Source organism: Cucurbita moschata, unplaced genomic scaffold, assembly GCF_002738365.1.
Source record: "Cucurbita moschata cultivar Rifu unplaced genomic scaffold, Cmos_1.0 Cmo_Scf00009, whole genome shotgun sequence".
NCBI classification, from domain to species: domain Eukaryota; kingdom Viridiplantae; phylum Streptophyta; class Magnoliopsida; order Cucurbitales; family Cucurbitaceae; genus Cucurbita; species Cucurbita moschata.
This window is the reverse complement of record NW_019268525.1, coordinates 2629082-2650423: the sequence shown is the minus strand read 5'-3', so window position 1 is coordinate 2650423 and position 21342 is coordinate 2629082. Positions and strand designations below refer to the sequence as shown.

Sequence of the window (21342 nt, the reverse complement as noted above, 5' to 3'; positions counted from 1 at the left end):
GAATGAAACAAAGATTCGAGAAAAATGATTGATATGTTCGTAATTAAAAGCAAAATAATTTTTCGGTAAAAAAAAGTAAGATAGTCTGCTAATTTACTTTTTTTATTATTATTATTATTATTTTTATTTTATTTTAATGTTAAGCGTTAAAAAAGTAAGACATGCATACATACAATAAGAATATGCAACTTGCATATGTGAGACCTAAATTGTTACTACCGAACGTGTTATTTATTGTGGACAATTAGCCCACCCTATACTTAGTCGTGTCAATTCTATGATGCTACATAACTGGGAGTCTCGAGAAATTTAGCCCTAATTGAAGAGAAATGGTAGCCAATCAATGGAGTCGAGTCCAATTAGGCTTACCTTAAATTTCCAAACGAAAAATTATAACCATCCTATTACTGTTAACAACTTTAAATTTTACTCAAAATCACAATGAAGAACACATAAGAAATACATCCTAAAAATCAGTTCTACTCTTGCATCGTATAGCTATTTACCTAAAACACACAAATTTTTCAGTGTGATAATGAACAAAATATGACCAGAAGCAGGGGGGACTGTTCCTAATTACATACGAAGGGATTAACGAAGAAAGCAGCAGTATAGCTACAGGAACACATCAATCAATGGAGACGAGAAAGCACATCGTCGACGTGTTACAATGGCGTCTCATCTCTTCCCGGACAGGCTGATGGAGCTGACTTTCATGGGCGTAGCCACAACCAGTGGAGCTTCTGGAGAATCTAAGACAGCAAACTTGTCGTGCATGAACCGACTTTCAACGATGGATTCATCCTTCAACACAATCTTGTAGCAGTAACAGCTCTTGAGACCTTGCTGATTTCGGTAGCATTCGTGTGCACTGTTCTTTACTTGATGGAAGTCCCATATTACACTGAACTTCCCCACTGTTGCAACGAGGTAACGCTCTTGTTTTCCGCTCTCGGTGACCTGAAAATCGTTGTCGATATAAGATTGTAAGGGAGTGAAAATCTCTCCCTAGTAGACACATTTTAAAAATCTAGAGGAAAAGTTCGAAAGGATAAGTCCAAGGAGGACAATATCTGCTAGCGGTGGGTTTGGGCTACTACAGATGGAACTAGAGCCAGACACCGAGTGGTGTGCCAACAAGGATGCTGGGTATTGAAGGGGGGTGAATTGTGAGATCCCACATCGGTTGGAGAGGGGAACGAAGGGTGTGGAAACCCCCCCCTAGCAGACGCGTTTTAAAAACCTTGAGGGGAAGTCTGAAAAGGAAAGCCCAAAGAAGACAATATTTACTAGCTGTGGACTTGGGCCGTAAAAATTGCAGGTAAGTTAGAAGCAGATAAATTTTCAATTCAATGTCCATTTCGTCAGCATCGAAATTATATATTTAGCCAAAAGACAATAATAAAACCTTAAGCAACAGAAACCAACCAACCAAGCCAGCTACAAAACAGAGCAAGATTCAAGCGATCAAATTCAGAACTAGTTTTTTCTTACCCATGAAAAGTGGCCACCATGGAATTTGTTGTCTGCTCCAGCCAAATGGGAATCCAGAGGAGTCAACTTCAGCAACCTCGGAGCTGGAATCCTGTTGCCCATCCGACCACTGAACCCAGTTTTCATGTTCCCATCTTTATCAGTGAATAATGTGCAAATGAGTATCAAATAAGTATCAGTCGTCCCCAAAATCCACTTCCCATCATAAGTAACATCCACGTGAGTAATCGACGAACCGAGCCCCGGAAAAGCTGTCTTCGCCTGTCTCATCGATGTCTTCGAATACAGCCTAATCTTCCCATCAGCTGACCCAACAACAATCGACCCATCCCCAGTCGTAGCAAAGCATTGAAAGTTTGTCCCTCTACAAAACTGATGCCCCTGTGCCCAGTTCAGAACCGGTGAATTATCAGCACCTCCAATGTTCTGAACCTTTCCTTTACGCTCTCTCATGTCCCATTGACAAAGCTTGTTATCGTCCAGCCCCAAAAATGTCGCCTCTGAAGGATCCAATTGCGATCCTTTGGTGTTGTTCGTGATGTCCCTCATTGTAATATCATTACCATCCTTTTCAAACTTCCATTCGGTGACTATCTTCCCCGTCTCTATATCAAGCTGCTGCAGCCCTGATGCGTGGGGCTTTCCTTCCTTCAATGGACTCATGAGAAGCATGTTCGTCTCAGCCTTCATGAGAAGACCCTTCTTCGGTGTTGATCGACCAATGTTTGGGGAATTTCCTGAACCAACTTTCAACGAGACCCCCTTCCCGTGAATTCCATGGCTTAGATTCTTGTAAACCTGAACGCCTGAATCATTCACCAAGAAGCTGTTATCCAATGCCCCTAATGTCAAGCTCTGTACTCCTCCATTAGCAGCTTCCTCGAACTCCTCTATCAAGTCGTGCTTCGTTCTCACCGACGGAGTCTTCGACCCAGGGCTCTTCCCGAACTCAATATCAGCGTTTTCCCAAATCGAATCGTCGGCCACCTCCGGCTTCAACCACCCAATGAATTCCTTCCCGTAAATCTTGACCCTGTTCTCATCAGTCGCTTGAAGACCATAGACATTCTCAAACAAGCAATCTTGGAATTCAGTTACGAAATTCCGATACTGTTCATCACTCCGGAACTTCAAAGCCCAAACACCTTTGTCAACAAAATCGACACGCCGCTGATCGCCGAACATCTTCATTTGCATTTCTGTCGAAACCAGAGCTCTAATCTTCGTCCCTACTTTGAGTACCCAACGCAACTGATCTCTCCCTCCCGACGATTTGGCTTTGTAACCCCTAACGTCATCTTCCTCCTCCTCGTCGTAATTATTTCCGTCGACCTTCGCCGTTTTGAGAAAATCGTAGAAAGTGAGTTTCTCAGAGACGATCCACTTCGCTCGGGGGGTGTTTCCACCGATATGAAGGTAAAGTTTTACAGCATTCTTGGAATTAGGTATCTGAGAAGGGGAAGAGGAGCCATACTTGAGGTTAAGAGCTTTGAGTTTGGCGTCGACATCATCAATTGCAGATGAAGTACCAGTCGATTTAGCTGGCTTCAATTCTGTCCCAGCCTCGTCGCATTCTTCTTCTTCTTCTTCTTCCTCCTCCTTGAATTCATCGGAGTCTGAAAGTTCAACATCCTCGCAGTCGCGGCTATGCGCGGTACCCATTTCGGACCGTGTGATCTGCAAATGGGGAAAACACGATTCCGATTCCGATTCCGATTCCGGGATGGATTCGAGGAACTAGGAAGAGAAAATCAGGAGGAATTTCAAGAAATTTGATCGCGATAATTGGAACTCTTTTGAGACCCAGAAGGTTTGGGAGCCAAATTTTAGGGTAGTTAATTAATCTGAAATTCAGGTTTGTTCGTTAGGGTATTTATAGTGTAAGAATTGATTGCAGAAATTGTCGACAATTTTATAAATTGCACAAATTATTAAAACGCTACAATTTATAAATCAATTATTTTTATTTTTATTCAAATTAATAAATTAAGTTTTCATATATATATATATATTAATCAATTAACTAAAGTATTATAAAAATATATCCCATTTTTTAAATCCAACAAAGTAAAGTTACCCATTTTCAAAAATTTTAAATTCCTTTTTTTCTTAAAAAAAACATTTAAAATTATTTCATATTTATAAAACTTTGATCAAATGTTTTGAATTTCAATTATCTTTAAAATTAATTTATAGAAAATATGAAAAGACAACTTCAATTGGTGACCCGACCCTATAGCTCAGTAAACACACCTTTAACTCGAACAAAGCTTTAATCATATAAATTAAAGGGTCAAACATTCACCCGAACTTATAACATAATGTACTAGTAAGCGGAAAAAAATAATAATAATAATAGAACATAACACCATACCATATAAATTGTTTCACCTTTCTTGGATTCTCTTTATTTTATTGTTAAATTCAACGATTGAATATCTGTTTGAGTATAATAAAATGTGTCTTTATCATAGAACTCTATGGTTCGAGATGTAGTTTACCTTCCATTATGACCTACAAACATAAAACAACTATATTGAGCGAAACGCTCAACAAAAAAGCACACCCTGAGATTATTTCAGGTAAATTTGTGCACGAACCTATGCAAACTGGGTTAAAAGCAGTAGATAGCCTGGTTCCTATAGGCCGTGGCCAACGAGAACTTATAATCGGGGACCGACAAACAGAAAAAAAACTCAAGACCTTCGTAACTTATAATCCACTTAACTATGTTCCGATCTGCAATTTTCCTTCTAATATATTGTATGAAGATTAAGCAACTGTGTATTGAGTGAAAGGCTCAACAAAAAAGCACAGAGAAACTCAGGACCCTCGTTCATTAGCTAAGATAGGGGGTATTAATCCAAAGAACTATGTAACATAAAAGAGCTGTATTGAGTGAAAAGCGTTCAATGAAAAGCACAAAGGAGCTCAGGGCCCTCGTTCATTGGCTAAGAGGCAGCATTGCTACCAAGCGCCAGAGAATTAATCAGTTCTCCTCGGACATCAACAGCATAACAATTTGAACATTCTATAAAACAGCTTAGACATCATCAACCTAAAAGTAATTTTACTGTCAACAATTTATTACATTCACCTGTAAAGGAGTAACTTCGTGTACTAACAGCGAAGGACAAACTTGTCGCAAATTTTCAGCTACAAGGCATCCCGCGCAGCGATTCTACATGTTATGGCATCTCCAACTGAGGATATTGTCAACTCGGGTCCGGTGATCTTAAAATGCTGAAGAAAAAAAGAACAATCATTTGCTATTGGCAGGGAATAACCCATAATTTGTTGTATAGTAGAAAACTTTGTAACTTAAAAATCATGTTGAGGGTCTAGTGGAGCGAGCATAGGCTTCATAGAAAATAGTGGAGGTGAACCAAGAGCATAACGTAATGGCTTGTTGCCCTAAATACTCAGTTATCAAAGGAGGAAAAAAATCATAATTGGCATATCAAGAAGACATGGAATGCACCTTTTGTATCAGAGCTTGGTCTGCTCTCCCTCCCAATTCCTCTAAGTTGATCTCTTCACCGTGCACTAGTTTCTCGATGGCCTTCGTCTAGAATGGGAGAATAGATTACACAAAAAGATTGAGCTTTTCAAGAATTCAGAATTTATAATGACAAGTCTACAACAAGGTAACAGAGTATAGTAGCATGACATCTTGAACCAACCTCGTCGGGAGAAGCATTAAAACGAGCAGCAAGGACATAAGAGGAGCTATCAGAAATTCCACATCTTTTTAAAGACTCTGTAATCTGCATATGATTAAATCAAAAGATCACACAAACATACCCACAAACAAACAAGCAACCTGCTGCAGTATCCAAGAGGTTAGATAGAATTACATGCTTTGAACCCGAATAATTGTAGACGAGTTCTGAATGAAGGGTGCGGGTAGTCAAAGAATCCCTTGACTTGGATATCAGTGTCTTATAAGCAGCCGCAAGCACCGGGAAAACATCTGGAATCTGTCTTCAGTTGTTTATGAGGAAAATATTAGAGAACTCTTGGGCACATTTCAAAGCAAAAACATAAAACATACAAAAGAGTGGAGAGCGTGGAGGTGAATTTCATAATCATATGCTACAGGAAAATAGATAAGCATATATAATAACCATACAAGAGAAGCATTGAGAAATGCAACTTCCGGTTCCAGAGTTGCAGCTTGCATGGCATCAAGAAGCTCCCTGGAAATAAACAACTTTATGAGGCGCTTCAATTGTTAATAACGTAGCTTATTCTTTAAAAACACACACTTCACGTAAGAACATATGTAATGGCACCCATAAATCATAATTTATATTCAAACCACCATAATTTTCACAGATAGCTTTTAAAATCAAACACGGACTACAGTTCAATCCCTGCGTTTAAGCCTCTGCCACTTCAAAAACTGAAGAAACCGCATACCACATTATTTATCCAATAAACTCGAACACGTGATGTTCCAAACACAACAGTTAAATACAAGGTGCTGTCACCCATTTCTTGCCTCGATTAGTTCAAGCATTTTCTCAAACAGTTAGCGAATGTACCGAAAACCAAACGTTAGAGAGAAACAAAAAGATCAAATATCGAGTCCATATAATTATACAATGATTAATCATCCTCCCACTAGTCTCCGTCGACCAAATTTTCAGTTTCAGGAAATCATATGGAGAGACAGAGAGAGAGAGTACTTGGAATTGGTAACGTCTGTGAAGAGAGCGAGAGTCAGGGTGGTTCCGTTGATCTCGAACACCTTCATGGCTGCTTCGAAGACACGATCAAGTCGAAGGATTCTTCCCCAGAAACAAGACGACCCCGAGTACAGAAGGGTTTGGCTAGGGTTTAGTTTTTCTGGTCTTAACTGAAATTTACGTTCCCCTTCTGGATTGAATCTCTTATAAATTACATTTTATTTTCGCTAATTTTGGCTAAATTTATAAATATTTTATTTGATATTCTTTTTCTATAAATATTACTTTAACCCGTCTATTTTTACTTATATTTTCAGAAATCAAATTAAAAAAATAGTTTTAAAATAATAATCTGACACCCGAGTAAATGATGAGTACATAAATGAGTCAATATCACATTGGAATGAAGCCGATCGCGATAATAAGATGAACATTTAAAAAATTAAAAATTACTAATAATATGTACCTTATTTTTGGGTGGTTCAATCATTAAAAAAAATAAAATAATAATAATAATAATAATATTTCTAACAATATCTTATATAAAGGTGGAAATTGTTAGACGAACACGACTCTCCACGATAATATGATATTGTCCACCTTGAGTATAAGCTCTCATGACTTTGCTTTGAGCTTCTCAAAAGACCTCATACCAATGTAGATAGTATTCTTAAATTATAAACCTAAGCCCGTGATCATTCTCTAAATTAGTCAATGTGAGACTTTTCTTTTCATCCAACACCTCTCCTCGAACAAAGTACGCCTTCCTTTAATGAAGACTCAACTCCTTTTCTTTTTGAGTCTTAGTCATTTTTTATTATGTCTTCGAGGAGCCTCATTTTGGAGTCCTTTGTTCGACATTCGAGGATTCTATTGATATGACTAAGTTTAGGGTATGACTCTGACACCATGTTAGACGAACACAACTCTCCACAATGGTATGATATTGTCCACTTTGAGCATAAGCTCTCGTGGCTTTGCTTTGAGCTTCTCCAAAAGCATTCTTTAAATTAGCCGATGTGAGACTTTTCTTTTCATCCAACAGAAATATTAATTTTTTATAAACTTTAAGACTAAGATTAAAATATTTATATAAGTTTGAGATAGCAATTTAATGAAATTCAAAAGTTTATGGTAAAAAATTATTATTTTATTGTCACTTCTCCTTGCCCCTTTTAATTTACAATGTATTATTTTAACAAATATTCTATTTATACTATCTAATAAATATCCAAAAAGTTTAATTAATTACATTAAAAATATATAATTAAAATATATGTTTTTTAATTTGAAAATTTTTGAAAATTTTAAATAATATTAATAAAATACATAATAAATTATGGATTATTGACATATTATTATATCAAATAATAATTATTTTATATTATAAAAATTTATTATTGTTATCAAATATAAGTGTATCCTTCTATTATAAATTAATTAAGAATTAATTTTATGAGCTTTTTAATTTTTATTATTTTTAATCCGAGTTAAAAGATAAATTAATTAAGAATTAATTTGTAAATTAAATAAAATTCTTCTATGATAAATCATTGTAAAATGTAAATCTTAACGGGCTCTGAAACCCATTTGATTTAGAATAGATATCGATGCATTTGGTTTTTTAAGCGCACTCTGTTCATATAATAAAAGGCAAACTTGAAAATTTCCCGGACAAAATTGGCCATTTTCACGTAATCGTCAAGCAAAACGAATACTTTCAATTCATCGGAGGCTCGGCGAATTCCATAGGTGTACGAGTTTGATGATCAAAGATTCTTGATCATCGTTCTATTTTCGTTGTGTTGCTCTAGATGGGGATTTGTTTCCCATCGTGGGCGACGGCGAATTTCAAAACCCTAATCAATTTTCTTTATGCCCTGAACTGATTCCTCTCGTAATTTGATCATTCTGACGCGTTATTACCTGCAGTACCAGCCATGTTTACGTGGAACATAGCGAAGACGGCGGAGGCGATGTTCTCGAAATTCGCCGTCAAGAGGTTGTGCAAGTTTTTACTGAAAAAGAAATTGGGGCAGTTTTTGTTGGGGGAAATTGATATCGATCAGCTGGACGTGCAGCTTGCTGACGGCACAATTCAGCTCAGCGACTTGGCGCTTAACGTTGATTTTCTCAATGAGAAGGTTTGTTTTTTTTTTTTTTTTGTTATTTGCTAATTCCTTTTTATCACTTTTTTTGAACGGGGACATTGAAAATTGTTGCTTCGACGAGAAACTGCAGGAAAAGTTTGGTGAAGTTAAATTGCGCACTTTCCCTGGTAGCATGTTAGTTAATTCACAGTTAATTATCTGCGAGAATACGAACAAGTTAGGATCTTCCAGGTTTTTGGTATTTTTGGAAACCGGAAATTGAGGAATAGAATGAATGTATGAATTTATATGTGCGAGTAGACTTGCAGTGTCAAAAGTTCCTCGTGGAGACCCGGTTAGGACGAGTCTGCTTTGGCAGAGATTGAAAACTTTTCCAATTTTGGTTTCGTAGATGGGGTAGGGAATTCTCTCCGTGGGACTTTCTTTGATGCATCAACTTGTGCGTTTCTTGCTTTTTCTTTCCTCCTCCTTTATTGGCGACTAAGAAATCCTTACACTTAAATAAAGGATAAAATAACAAGAACACGAACTATACTTAACATTCCATGACTAGTAAAAAAACTAAAAACGCAGCACATGTCATACAACTGAAAAATATAATTACTTAATACTAAATAATGGCCTAAAAGTACATCCATTTTGCATTTCCAAAATGTTTTACTCTTCTTTGTGAACTATGTTTCAGTTATTGTCCTCAATTTTATAGGTTGGCACAGCAGCTTTGGTTACTTTCAAAGAAGGATCTATTGGGTCTTTATTAATTAGAATGCCATGGACGAGTAGAGGCTGTGAGGTAGAAATCAATGGTTTGGAGCTTGTGCTTTCCCCATGCTTGAGTAATGATCGTATGGATTGTTGTGGAACTTCTAGTGGTGGTCATAAGAACCATCATGAATCGAGAAAGTCAGAGCATTTTGTTGCGAAAAGTGCTGTAAAATCTACCTATGGGGATATCCATGAAGGTGTGAAGACTGTTGCAAAGATGGTGAAAGGGCTGCTTGCGAGCTTTCACGTGAAGATAATAAACTTGATAGTTGCATTTGATTCTTTTTATGATGAAAGCAAAAACAAAACAGGATTGGATACCACACTGGTTCTTCGGATTTCAGATGTAGAATGTGGAACTTGTGTTACAGAGGATGGTAAATTGGATATGGATGCAGCTGAAAGCTTTCTTGGAATAAGTCAACTGAGTAACTTTGTAAAGTTTCAAGGGGCAATGGTCGAGTTTCTTCACATGGATGATTGTGACAATCCAAAATCCATTTCATGTATGTCTGCAGGAACATCTGCTGAAATGGCATTAGACCATGTGCCATCAAATGTTACCATTCCAGTTCTGACAGGTGGTGTAGGGGGATTTTCAGGTAACCTGAAATTACGTATACCTTTGAGGGATGGTTCCTTAGACATTTATAGAGTGGATGGGGATCTTTGCATTGATCCTGTACAAGTAAAACTTCAACCTAGAACAATCAAATGTTTTTTAGTTTTATCTGAAGCTTATTGGAATTCCGACAAGAATGGTGATGGACATGGATGCAAACATAATAAGTTGAATGAATCTGGTTACTTTGATCGGGCATCTCACGACCATTCATTTACGCTAGCTTCTGCTGAAAGGACTCCTGATGAAACCTCCTCGCCCCATTGTGGTGGAATTCTGCCTGGCTCTCACCTTATATCAAATTGGGTGCCATCCTCTGTCAAACATAGAGAGAAAGAAAAAGTTGAAGAAGAATTTGACTTCGGAGCAAGGTTGGTATTGCCTACGTCCTCTATATAACCAATGTTCGAATCATTTTGAAATATATATATGTAAAAAAAAAAAATCATGTTTTACTTTAAACGTATGCATTTAGTGTTGGGATTTTATGTGATCATCTGTTGGATGTTGGATTTTATGTGATCATCTGTTGAAGTATAATGTATTATTTCCATTATTTTAATTATGCACATGGGATGTTCTTATCTAGAAAAATTTGTCAATATGAAACATTCAGCCGTCTTATGTCATCAATTTGTCTATAATTTGAACTAGTTCCTTAATCCATATAAAATTTTAAAATTATAGTTTCAGATTTTACCAATGTGTTCTAAATATGTTAGTATGAGACATCTAGGTTCTAAATATGTTAAATATTAAATAACGGTTGAAGCATCTTTGTAAGAGATATCTAGGTTCTTAGTTTGGATGCTTGTTGAATGTTTGTCAAGTTTGCGCAATATTTTTAAGGTTTTCCTTGCTTACATAAAACTATTTATGCCATGTATAAGTTTTGCATATACCAAGACGTCAATTAGAATTAAAAATCATGATACTCTTTTGTTTTTTATTATGACTTTTTATCCTTCTAAGTCATTTAGTATAACAATTAAACAAAGACTGAGTGTTTTCTCTTTTTGCCATTCTGCAGTGTGGACCAGTTTTTTGAATGCTTAGATGAAATAAGAAGTTCCCAGTCTGCTTTAGGCAGCAGTGGGGTGTGGAACTCTGTTTTTAGTGCAATTACTGCTGCGTCCAGCCTTGCTTCTGGATCTTTACCCATTCCTTGTGGTGTGTATGCGCTAGCTCTGCTCTGTTATGCACTTGCTTGTGTATTCGAACTTAAGATACTGTTATACTTCTTGATATGTGTAATAACACATTTTGCTTGATTTCACTTATCACTACTTTTTTAAACAATATATAACTTAAAGTCACGTCCCTGGAACAATTTTTTTTATTTTAAGCATAGGTTAGGATACCTTTTTTTCCCCTAGTTTTGTGATTTAATTGTTATGCTATTATACAAGCTTATTTTTTCAATTTGATCAGTTGGACTTTTCGTTCTCTATTAAGTTGGGATACTTTTGGGTAGGTAGCAAAATGAGAAGGTGTTTTGGAGTGGTCATTTTAGCCCTAAAATGCTATTGGGTTGGATAGGAAAAAGAAATCTTTGAAGAAATATTAATATGTTTGGTATCAAATTAATTGACCCTTTGTTTAGTTTCCATCAATGACAGTTAAATCTTTAAATAGAACATTCAGCGTTCTCATGGAAGATGAATGCGGTGGTCTTTTGGAATGGGAAGGGAAGGGAATGGGAATGGGAAATAAGTAATCAACGTTAACAAAATGTATTTTTTCATCAATGAACAGTTGTTTCTTTTTATAAGAAGAAAATATCCATAATGGGTTATGATGAAAATATATACTTGTGTGATCTATCTTTATGGAATTTTTGGTAAGAAATAAAATTAGTGTGGCAATGGAACCTTAGATTACCTGGATTCAAGGCTACAAGTTTTCAATTGATTTTTCCACATGATAGTATTGACTGTTATTGTTAGTTAGACGCATGAATTGGGCAGAAATGTATTTTTTTAATGTCTCATGAGTTATGTTCTCACGTTTAGCTTTTCTTCATTTTTTCCCACTTCTTCATAGATTAGTTAATTCTCAATGTTTGCCATTTAATATACTCTTTCATACACTAATTACTAGATACAGAATTGCAGCCTGTTGAAACAAACCTTAGGGCAACTATCTCTGGAATTTCTGTCGTTATTTCCTTCCATGATGACAATCAGTATCATTTCACTGACCCTGAGAAAGTACAGATCAAAACTGACTCAGAGGTTCATTTTGTGGCTGCTAAGTTCAGTGATATCCATCTTCTTATGCAGGTAAAATTTTCCCTTGGGAATCTTTATCTTTCTTGTGTATTACTCTGTTTGATTATCTCTCTCCCTCCCCCTCTCCTGGTATGGAGGCTTTTCCCATCTCTCCTCGTGAAACAAGTGGGATTTTTAACTATATGTAGGGGATCCTTTTCTATGTCCCATTCACTTAACACATTTTGGGTCCAGCAGGTATCTCAAAAAACGAGTTTTCAAGGAACTATCAAGCATATTGAGGTTGCTGATTATTTGAACTGCAAAAATTATGCCTCAAAATCTGACTTCCACAATAGTAACAGTGACTTCCAGACACTTCTGACGAAGCATCTGCAAGTGGATGTTATAGGTGCTCTCCCTCCATTTAATTTTTCAGCTGAAGATCCTAATAATGTGGAATCAAATAGTTCATTCAATATGGATTTTCCATGTGAAAACAAGGACAATTTTACAAAAATTACATTGCTGAAAACGTATGGCATCACTTCGTCCCAGTTGAATGTGATCTCTAGTTCTTCTGGTGATAATAGTACTATGTCAAAATCATTTTCATTGAATCTACCACCCTTCATTTTCTGGGTGAACTATACTTTGGTAAACATGCTACTGGATTTACTAAGGGGTGTTGCAAACTGTATACCTGGTGATAACAACCACAAGTGCTTTAAGGATAACTATGTATCGGATCACAAGAATGTCAAAAGCGGCTGTAATCAAGTTACAGCTTTGTCTTCATCTGCAAGCGTGCAGGGAAATATAATAATCGCCAAGGCAAGGGTAATATTCTGTTTCCCATTTGAAAGTGACAAGGACTTTATGGGCTACTCTTCCTGGGATCAGTTTATTGCTCTTGATTTTTATTCCCCTCCAATCACAAAGGAGGAAACAATTCACAGTGGTAACTTGGCGCTGCAGAAAAATTATTTTTCAGAAAAAAATGCTTTGCATTTCAGATTTGGTAGTCTTGGGGTTTTCTTGGTCACTTCTGATGAAGAGATAAAACAGGGCAGCACATGCAACGTGCAAAGGAAAAAATTTTCAGCTCATAACATTTTGTCTGCTTCCAACAGAACAAATGCTTCTTCTTTAACATTTTTTTGGCAGGAAGGTCATGTCACAGGTCCATGGATTGCAAAGAAGGCCAAGTCATTAGCTAGTCTAGAGGAATCAGAAAGCAGGTGTAAGTTCATTGGAAAAGATTACGAGTTTGCTTCCGTTGCTAATATGAAAGATATGGAGGAGTCTAACTTGCAGACTCGACAAGAAATGATTTTGAGCTCCACAACAGTGCTGCATGTGTTTCTCCCTCTTGTCAGAATCAATGCTGGTGCTGTTCAATATAAAGTCTTTAATTATCTTTTAGATCAGTTGATAAAAGGATTGTCAAGTGATACTTGTGATGCAGTTGATGTTACAAAAGGATCCGTAACATCTCAAAAATCTATTGTAGTTGATTGCAGTTGTGTAGAAATTTCCATTAGGCCAGATCCAAATGAGAGTGCTAAGTGCTCTTTGCAGAGAGAACTTCCTGGATCGTGGTATCATCTAAGACTGGAAATTCAAAACTTCGAACTAATCTCAGTCTCCGACCTTGGAAGTATCGAGGGTGCCAATTTCTTTTGGCTATCCCATGGAGAAGGACAATTGCTGGGTTTCATATCTGAAGATCCTGATCAGGAGTTTCGTTTGATCTCATGTAGCAACTCTAACATGAAGCGTGGGGATGGGGAAGGTTCAAATGCTTTATCTTCAAGGTTAGCTGGTTGTGATATTGTGCATATGTGGGATCCCGAGTGCTTACAGGATTTTTCTTCTATAACAATAAGATGTGCAACAATTCTGGCTATAGGTGGTCGATTGGATTGGTTAGATGTCATCTGCTCCTTTTTCCTTTTGCCCTCTTCTCCAGTTGAACCAGAAGGTGACAAGGTTATGCCCAGAGAGAATACAAAAAAGTCTTCAGGGTCTAATTTTTTTCTTAACTTCGTTGATGTTGGGTTGAGCTATCAACCGTACTTGAAGAATTTGCTAGGCAACAGCAGACTCTCTCAAACAGAATCCAGTTCTTCAACCATCAAACAAGAGTTGGATGATGATTATGTTGCTTGCCTGCTGGCTGCATCTTCAGTAACACTATCAAGTTCTAGTGTGGCAGATACAGTTGAAGATAATTTCAGAATCACAATACAAGATATTGGACTTCTTCTATGTAGTGTCTCTGATTATGAGCATGTTTTTAATGCTTACAATGTTGAAGATCTGCGCAAGGGAGGCTGGGTTAAGGTTGCCAGGGAGACATTTATTGAAGCAATATTGAGAACTAACTGTGATAATGGCCTCAAGTGGGAGTTAGAATGTCACAAAGCCCATGTTTTTGTGGAAACATGCAATGACACTACTACTGGTCTGGTACGTTTGGCTGCTCAACTTCAGCAACTATTTGCCCCTGATCTTGAGGAATCGATTGTTCATTTGCAGACAAGATGGAATAATGTCCAACAAGCACAAGAGAGAAAGGAGATTGACAATGAATCATCTTCTCCTCCATGTCACAATCCATCAGTTAAACAAAGTGAAACTGGGTTAATGGATGAAATATGTGAAGATGCGTTTCTATTAAATAAAAACCAAACCAGAGAATGTGATTGTTTTTCAACCACTGAAGGTCTTCATACTGAGGTATGCAGGTTGAATTCTGAGGTTCATGAAACTTCTTCTCCCATTCATCCCTTCATTGGCTCAGAGCCTGATGGTCAAACATCTTTCATACAATACCGCAAGTTTCCCGAAATAATAGAAGGATATTGCCTGTCTGAGTTTCGTCCTGTATCAGATCTAACAATGGGCCAAGAATTACCTCCCGATATTTGTAATTCCAGGAATTCTAGTAGTATAGATCTTGAAGGACGAAGAAGTGGATGGTACGGGAACTTGCCTATAAAAATTCTTGAAAACCACATTTTAGATGCAAGTAAAGTTGAACACTCGGTAACCGATGATCTTTGTTCTATCGAGAGCAAAAGACTTGATGAGGTTGAAGAGGCATGTGGACGTGTACTTCTTAATAATATCGATTTGAAATGGAGAATGTATGCTGGTTCTGATTGGCAAGTTTCTAGAGAGAATGGTGATCGACCAATGAGTATGGTTAAAAGAGATCAACACACATGTCTAGAGCTTGCATTATCTGCCATGCATGTTCAATATGATGTTTTTCCTATGGGTGGAATGTGTGTATCTAGACTTTCACTTTCAGTTCAAGATTTTCATCTTTATGACAGCAGTGTAGATGCACCTTGGAAGCTGGTATTCTCTTTTGCTTGAGAGATGTTTTTTGCATTTATGCTTTTTACAGACATTAATTAATGTTTTCCCTCCTTTTTCCGGTGGTTGTTGAAAGGTACTGGGATATTACAATTCAAAGAATCATCCTCGTAAGTCTTCGTCAAAAGCATTCAAGCTCGACTTAGAAGCTATTAGACCAGATCCTTTGATCCCTCTTGAGGAATACCGGTGCGTAAATTTTTCAGTATTTTTATTTTCAACATTAGATGTGTTAGTGCTTGCATCTCTTGGGCGATTCTTAAGTTAGAATTTTGTCATTTTTGTCAACAAGATCACGAATTCCTCGAACAGGACATTTGCTATAAGTTGGTGTTTGGAACGAACAATGGTTGAAGAGGGGAATGGGAGACCATTTCTTTTATTAGGTTGCAAGGAATTGACCATTCCTTTCCACCATATTGATGGAATGAGCATTCATAGGCCATATTAGAATGCTATTTCCTTTTCTTATTCCTTTTCTCTTAATAAGTTAATATTTTTATAAGATATCCAATATAAATGTAAGTGAATATGTGATAGTATTATCTTTCATTCGTACTCATTATGGGTATATAACCTGTTTTTCTTTCAGGTTGCGTGTTGGCTTTCTGCCTATGCTATTGCATCTTCATCAATGCCAACTTGATTTTCTTGTTAATTTTTTTGGGGAAAAAAGTTCATCAGGAAACCAGTCTGGTCATTCACTTGATTCAGATGGTTCAAAAACTATTTCTACGACCAAAAGTGATGCTGGGCTTACTTTGGCAGAGGAGGCATTGCTTCCTTATTTTCAGGCAAGTTATGGCAAATTTTTATTGGTCATGCATATTGCTGTGATAAGAACTCACAATTCGCTCGTAGTTGTGCACAATGATGCCTTAACCTTGACTCAGATTTGTACCTATATGTGACCGGCTTATCTTAGGAGCTAATAATTTTCACCTGGAAGGTAATAAAATCCTTGTACAGTGTACAGAGAATCAAATCAGATGAAGTATGGATCATGTGATAAAGAATTGAGGACAGAAGTGAGATGTTTATGAGGATGAAAAACTTCGCCTATAAGCTGAGAGGCCAAGGGGTGTTTGTGGAGGCCCTGGAGGGAAGATAGATTTGGATGCATTCCTTATAATTAATGTAGTAGTTGAGGGCTCAAGACCTAGAATATTAGTTGTTTTGTTTTCGAATTGGATCTTGAATTGATTGTCTGATCATTACTAATTGGGTTAATTTTTGGTACACTTCCTTGGCCTTAGTCGGGTAACTTAACTACTCTCTTTCTTCTTTGTGCTAAACTTACTTTCAGTTTTCTGTTTCCTTGGGGAAAAAAAAAAGAGAGAGAGAAATGGAAGGCCAGTGATCTTGTTGAGTGGTAGTTAGGAATCCATGGATATAGTGAAATTTCTTCATCTTCCAAAAATGAGATTCCAAGAATTAGTCAAGGGGTCCCAAAAATTTGAGAGCCAACTTTTTGGAGTTATAAAAATCGAGAAGAGAAGGAAATGTGAATTCAATGGAGCATCACTGGTCCATAAATCATCCAAAAATAAAACATATTGTCCGTCACCTAATTTGAACTGAGGCAAAGAATCAACTTGTTTCCAAACTTCCGACAGAATCAGCTATTTGCCAATCACCTGAACAAACACCATGAATACTTGCTAACTCATCTCCTGAAAGAAAAAGGTTCTGTAATGAACCTCCAACCCCAATTTTCAATTGAAGCCTGATTCTAAATATCTCCAAGTTAAAAAAAGAAATGAATATTTCATTTACTACTCTGTAATTTTGAAGACATTGACCCCTTCCTCTGCTCTACCCCTTTTTAAATTGATTTTTGACTGCTGCTATTTTGGTTGACCTTCACTTTTGGATATATGGTTAAAATTTATGTACTAATTGCATTACTGTATTTTCAGAAGTTTGACATACAACCAATTGTAGTCCGTGTTGATTACAGTCCAAGTCGTGTTGATTTGGCTGCGTTAAGAGGTGGGAAGTACGTTGAACTTGTAAATCTGGTTCCTTGGAAGGTAACACTACCACTTCCCCAATACACTTACACACATATCGATGAACTGTTCCTACTTTTCCTTTGGGTGCCAAATTATATGTTTAGGTAATTTGTTTTGATGATTTCATCATATTAATTCTTTTATTTTATGGTTTCCTGTCCAATTGTACTATGCTGCCTTTGGTAACGCATTCCTGTATTTAGATAATTTTATGTAATGGTATATCATACTAGCCCTTCTATTTTATGGTCTCCTGTGCAAATTGATGAGCTTCCTTTTACATGTCAATACTTGAATTTGTTGCTTAAATTCCTCTCTATATATATTGAGTAGGTCAAGAGAGATGTTACTTTGTCTGACCGACCAAGTAACTGAGTTGCTCTGGTATCTCCTTTTCTGGTTTGGCAGACTACGTTATTCATCAAAGTCTGTGCGGGCTGGTGGATCATTTTGTCACTGTTAACACTAATTAAGTTGACTGGTGCAGGGGGTTGAGCTACACCTTAAGCATGTGCAGGCTGTTGGAGTCTATGGTTGGGGCAGTGTATGTGAAACAGTTGTAGGGGAATGGCTGGAAGATATTTCTCATAATCAGGTACTCAACTTGAAACTAAAAAGTTTGTTGGTTATTCTCCCATTATAATAATTAATCGTAACATGTTATCAACCTGTTATAGATTCGTAAAATACTGGAGGGCCTTCCTACAGTCAGGTCATTAGTTGCTGTTGGCTCTGGTGCCTCAAAACTCTTGTCTTCTCCAGTTGAGAGCTACAAAAAGGATCGAAGAATATTAAAGGGGATGCAAAGAGGTGACTTTCTTTTGGGATTGTATTTTACATTTGTTCTGAAACTTATAAAAATATCATGTCAAATCTAATTACCGCTGGGCAGTTTACGTTTAATTAAGGAGAGTGGTAGGTTCTCCTAATGCTAACATGAAATTTTAGTTTGATCATGGGTGTGAACTTATGATTATAACATTTTAAAGGTTGGCAAATATGGATGGTTTTGGTTTTGGGATTATTATCTTTGTTCAAAGTATACTTGGAAAATTTATATTAAAGGTTAAGTTACAAGTTTTTCAAAAAGTATTTTAATAGAAGATCCTTAAAAAGTATTTAATAGGTCTCTTAAGTTTCAAAAAACATTTAATAGAAAGAGATTTTTATAAAGTTTTCAATAGGAGTCTCAAACTTTCAATTTTGTACTTAAGATGTTCCTGGCGTAAGTAAATTTGGCCAATTTTCTTTTAAAAATGAATTAATGTTTTAGATAAAAAATTTAATTTTATGTCCGACAGGGACCCTTAACTTTAAATTTTTTTATTAGTATGTTCGTGAATTAAAAAATATATATACTGAATAGCCTGTTATTTTTTCCTTTTTCATGATATTCTGCAACTCCAATAATTGATCATTTGTTTAGGTACTATTGCATTTCTCAGAAGTATTTCCCTTGAAGCTATTGGACTAGGGGTACACTTGGCTGCTGGGGCTCATGACATTTTGCTCCAGGCGGAATATATACTCACTACTGTTCCTCCTTCAGTGAAAGTACGGCATAAGACAAAGGCTAATGTAAGATCCAATCAACCTAAGGATGCTCAAGAAGGATTGAAAAAGGTGAATCTTCTACATTTGTTTGCATGCTCGTGTTCGAGTTTCTAATGTACTGAAAAATGACATGCCTATCTGTTTGTGATTATGGGTTCAAATACTTAGGATTCGATAGTCATCCTGTGGATCAGGGTGAAGTGTTTATAAGTTGGTCTAAGGCATCCAGTTCTTGTAAAAAATATATTGGAAAATAACATTTCATATCTAAACAAAATATTTGTTTCATGCATACTGCTCTAAGAAACATTTTGCATTGCTTTATTTTGAAGAAATTTGAGTAGTACCCTTGTTGATCTTCCTAGTGATTTAATTCAATTTGGCATCTTCTAAGTTTGATCATACTAGGGGTTATATGTACTTCCCGGACAAAGGAAATGATAGAGAATGAGAAGATTTTGCATGGAATACAATCCTTGCTTACTTTACTGTTTAATTATCCGGATTATGAAGCCTGGTGGAATTTTAGTGATCTTGTAGTCTTAGTTACCGCTCACTTTTAGTCGAAAAACTGTTTAAAACATATTCTATATGAATATAAACGATTTGATGGCTTTTATGCATATTTTCATCTTCATGTGTGCTTATAAAATAGAACCTAACAGTTTGATTTGCTTTTTTCCATGTTTCACAAATTTGTCATATTGCTTGTTGTATCTTTATGTCACGTTGACATGCAAAGACCTCTCCCCTTCATATTCTTTTTCCTCGTGTTATTATTCATGGGGGAATGGTATGAGTGGATTTTGCTCAGTTCAATACATACATTTTTTCTCGCTTATTTTCCCATGGAATTTGATTAAACTTGACTTTTAACAGGCTTATGAAAGCATTAGTGATGGCCTTGGGAAGTCTGCCTCTGCCTTGGTTCGGACTCCCTTGAAAAAGTATCAACGTGGAGGCAGTACAGTGTCTGCTCTCGCAACTGCTGTTCAAGCAATTCCAGCTGCCGCAATAGCTCCAGCTTCTGCATGTGCAAGCGCCATACATTACACTTTTCTTGGCTTGAGAAATAGGTCATTACTTGTTTCTTTATGTGCTCGCTTAGTTGTTGTTGGATATGCAAGAATATGAGAATCTTTAGAAACTTTGTTAATGTTGGTTCTCGTGCTTGCAGCCTTGATCCTGAGCGCAAAAGAGAATCCATGGAGAAATACTTAGGTCCTACAGACTCGTGGGAACAGAATTGATGTGGCCATGGGTGACTACTGGATAAAGTTTAAGCTTAATTTCCCATGGAATCATGATTGCCGTCTCAGTCATTGCATTGTGCCTCGCCTGTAAAAAGATCGTGACACACTCTTTTCATATTGAAGATGGACCTGGTGTAAATGTAAGTCGAATCTCGTTTTCAATCCTCTGATATCAAATCCTGTTATAAATTATAATTCTTCCGTTCTTTCTATGAACAGTGCGCATCTTAAGTATAGAAAACATCATATAGAAGTTAGATAGTCAAACAATTTTGTTTTCTTGGTTTGGCAGCATTACTGGAAATAAGTTTTCTGCTTTTGTGTCAGCATGTTTCTGAACTGTTTTCTAACATTAAGTGAAGCCTGAAAACCATGTTACTGTAAATAGATACAATGCTAATTTTATATTCTAAGAGTACATTGCAATGTTAAACTAAATCAACTAAAACTAGGTTTTTAGTTCTGTTATTAGAAATTGTTTTGGACGGGTTTCTACTAGGTTTTCAAACGTTTGAATTCTTAGTTAAATTTAAAAAATAAAGCAAAATTTTAAAGGGGTTTTGAAAACAATTTCAAAAGTAAATAACAAAGGAAAGAAACTCATAGATTAGAGTAGCGTTTATAAGCATGATTTGCTAAAATAATAACTAAGCAACTAAATCGTTATCAAATGGATCTAAATAATTTACTATACATGTGGTGATGTTTGTGGCTTTTGTTTGATGCAGATGTACAGAAAGAGTCTCGTAGGCATTCTTTCCCCGTTCGATGTAGAAGACGGAGATTTGTACATGAATGTTGAAATTTTTTCGTACTGATAGTGATTAAGTTTGGTAATTATTTATACCCTACTTTATTCTTTGAGGATTGAGCAAATGTATCTAGTTTTCTAATTTGTTCATAGCCCTGTAAATACTTGATGATTTGTTTTCCAAGATGTGCATAGTTTTGTAAATATTTGATCATTTGCTTTCCAATTTCTTTAATTGAATTCAGCATAGTGGGGATCAAAACTAACCTTTTTTTAATTCTGTAAATGTAAAAGCGAGATTGTTATTTTCAGGTTAAACCAAGTAAAAAAGGGAGTAATTTTTACTTGAAATTTCTAGGATTTTAACATAGGTAGGTTGCTCCAATGTTTACTCTGCCATAGTTCTCTTGTAACGTTTTTTTATACTAAACTTTAATGTTCCATGATAAGGAATGTTCGTAACATTTTTTTTCAATGTTCTGAAATAGT

At 36.3% G+C, this 21342-nt stretch overlaps 3 protein-coding genes across 7 annotated transcripts; 1 reads left to right on the top strand and 2 right to left on the bottom strand.

Moving 5' to 3' along the window:
- Nucleotides 1–404: 404 nt before the first annotated feature.
- LOC111447445 (protein CYPRO4) lies at nucleotides 405–3326 on the bottom strand. The gene is made up of 2 exons (XM_023086616.1): nucleotides 1495–3326; nucleotides 405–960 (listed from the first exon to the last, which is right to left on the bottom strand). Exons 1-2 carry the CDS (start codon nucleotides 3154–3156, stop codon nucleotides 679–681), a joined length of 1944 nt encoding a protein of 647 aa, XP_022942384.1. The 5' UTR covers nucleotides 3157–3326; the 3' UTR covers nucleotides 405–678.
- Nucleotides 3327–4366: 1040 nt separating this feature from the next.
- Nucleotides 4367–6391, bottom strand: LOC111446917 (EKC/KEOPS complex subunit Tprkb). Of its 2 annotated transcripts, none has more exons than XM_023085841.1 (6): nucleotides 6186–6391; nucleotides 5627–5693; nucleotides 5352–5474; nucleotides 5178–5261; nucleotides 4976–5062; nucleotides 4367–4737 (listed from the first exon to the last, which is right to left on the bottom strand). In XM_023085841.1, exons 1-6 carry the CDS (start codon nucleotides 6251–6253, stop codon nucleotides 4651–4653), a joined length of 516 nt encoding a protein of 171 aa, XP_022941609.1. In that variant the 5' UTR covers nucleotides 6254–6391; the 3' UTR covers nucleotides 4367–4650. The 2 variants fall into 2 exon arrangements, with proteins under 2 accessions (XP_022941609.1, XP_022941611.1); XM_023085843.1 differs by having other exon boundaries at nucleotides 5352–5478; nucleotides 6186–6373.
- Nucleotides 6392–7817: 1426 nt separating this feature from the next.
- Nucleotides 7818–21079, top strand: LOC111447387 (autophagy-related protein 2). 4 transcript variants are annotated; one of them, XR_002711258.1, is made up of 14 exons: nucleotides 7821–8329; nucleotides 9003–10054; nucleotides 10714–10853; nucleotides 11790–11965; nucleotides 12152–15262; nucleotides 15357–15469; nucleotides 15873–16074; nucleotides 17200–17313; nucleotides 17783–17890; nucleotides 17973–18105; nucleotides 18722–18918; nucleotides 19729–19925; nucleotides 20027–20242; nucleotides 20831–21079. XR_002711258.1 is itself a non-coding variant. In XM_023086531.1 (13 exons), exons 1-13 carry the CDS (start codon nucleotides 8126–8128, stop codon nucleotides 20097–20099), a joined length of 5826 nt encoding a protein of 1941 aa, XP_022942299.1. In that variant the 5' UTR covers nucleotides 7821–8125; the 3' UTR covers nucleotides 20100–20245. The 4 variants fall into 4 exon arrangements, 2 of the variants coding, with proteins under 2 accessions (XP_022942300.1, XP_022942299.1); XR_002711257.1 differs by having other exon boundaries at nucleotides 11784–11965; XM_023086531.1 differs by lacking the exon at nucleotides 20831–21079 and having other exon boundaries at nucleotides 11784–11965; nucleotides 20027–20245.
- Nucleotides 21080–21342: the final 263 nt, after the last annotated feature.

Coding starts and splice junctions, on each gene's coding strand:
- LOC111446917 (XM_023085841.1), bottom strand. CDS start 6,253: ATGAAGGTGTTCGAGATCAACGGAACCACCCTGACTCTCGCTCTCTTC. Junction 5,475..5,626: donor CATTTCTCAATGCTTCTCTT/GTATGGTTATTA, acceptor AACTGAAGACAG/ATTCCAGATGTTTTCCCGGT. Junction 4,738..4,975: donor ACCAAGCTCTGATACAAAAG/GTGCATTCCATG, acceptor TTTTTTCTTCAG/CATTTTAAGATCACCGGACC.
- LOC111447387 (XM_023086531.1), top strand. CDS start 8,126: ATGTTTACGTGGAACATAGCGAAGACGGCGGAGGCGATGTTCTCGAAA. Junction 11,966..12,151: donor ATATCCATCTTCTTATGCAG/GTAAAATTTTCC, acceptor TGGGTCCAGCAG/GTATCTCAAAAAACGAGTTT. Junction 18,106..18,721: donor ATTAAAGGGGATGCAAAGAG/GTGACTTTCTTT, acceptor TCATTTGTTTAG/GTACTATTGCATTTCTCAGA.
- LOC111447445 (XM_023086616.1), bottom strand. CDS start 3,156: ATGGGTACCGCGCATAGCCGCGACTGCGAGGATGTTGAACTTTCAGAC. Junction 961..1,494: donor ATGGTGGCCACTTTTCATGG/GTAAGAAAAAAC, acceptor AACGATTTTCAG/GTCACCGAGAGCGGAAAACA.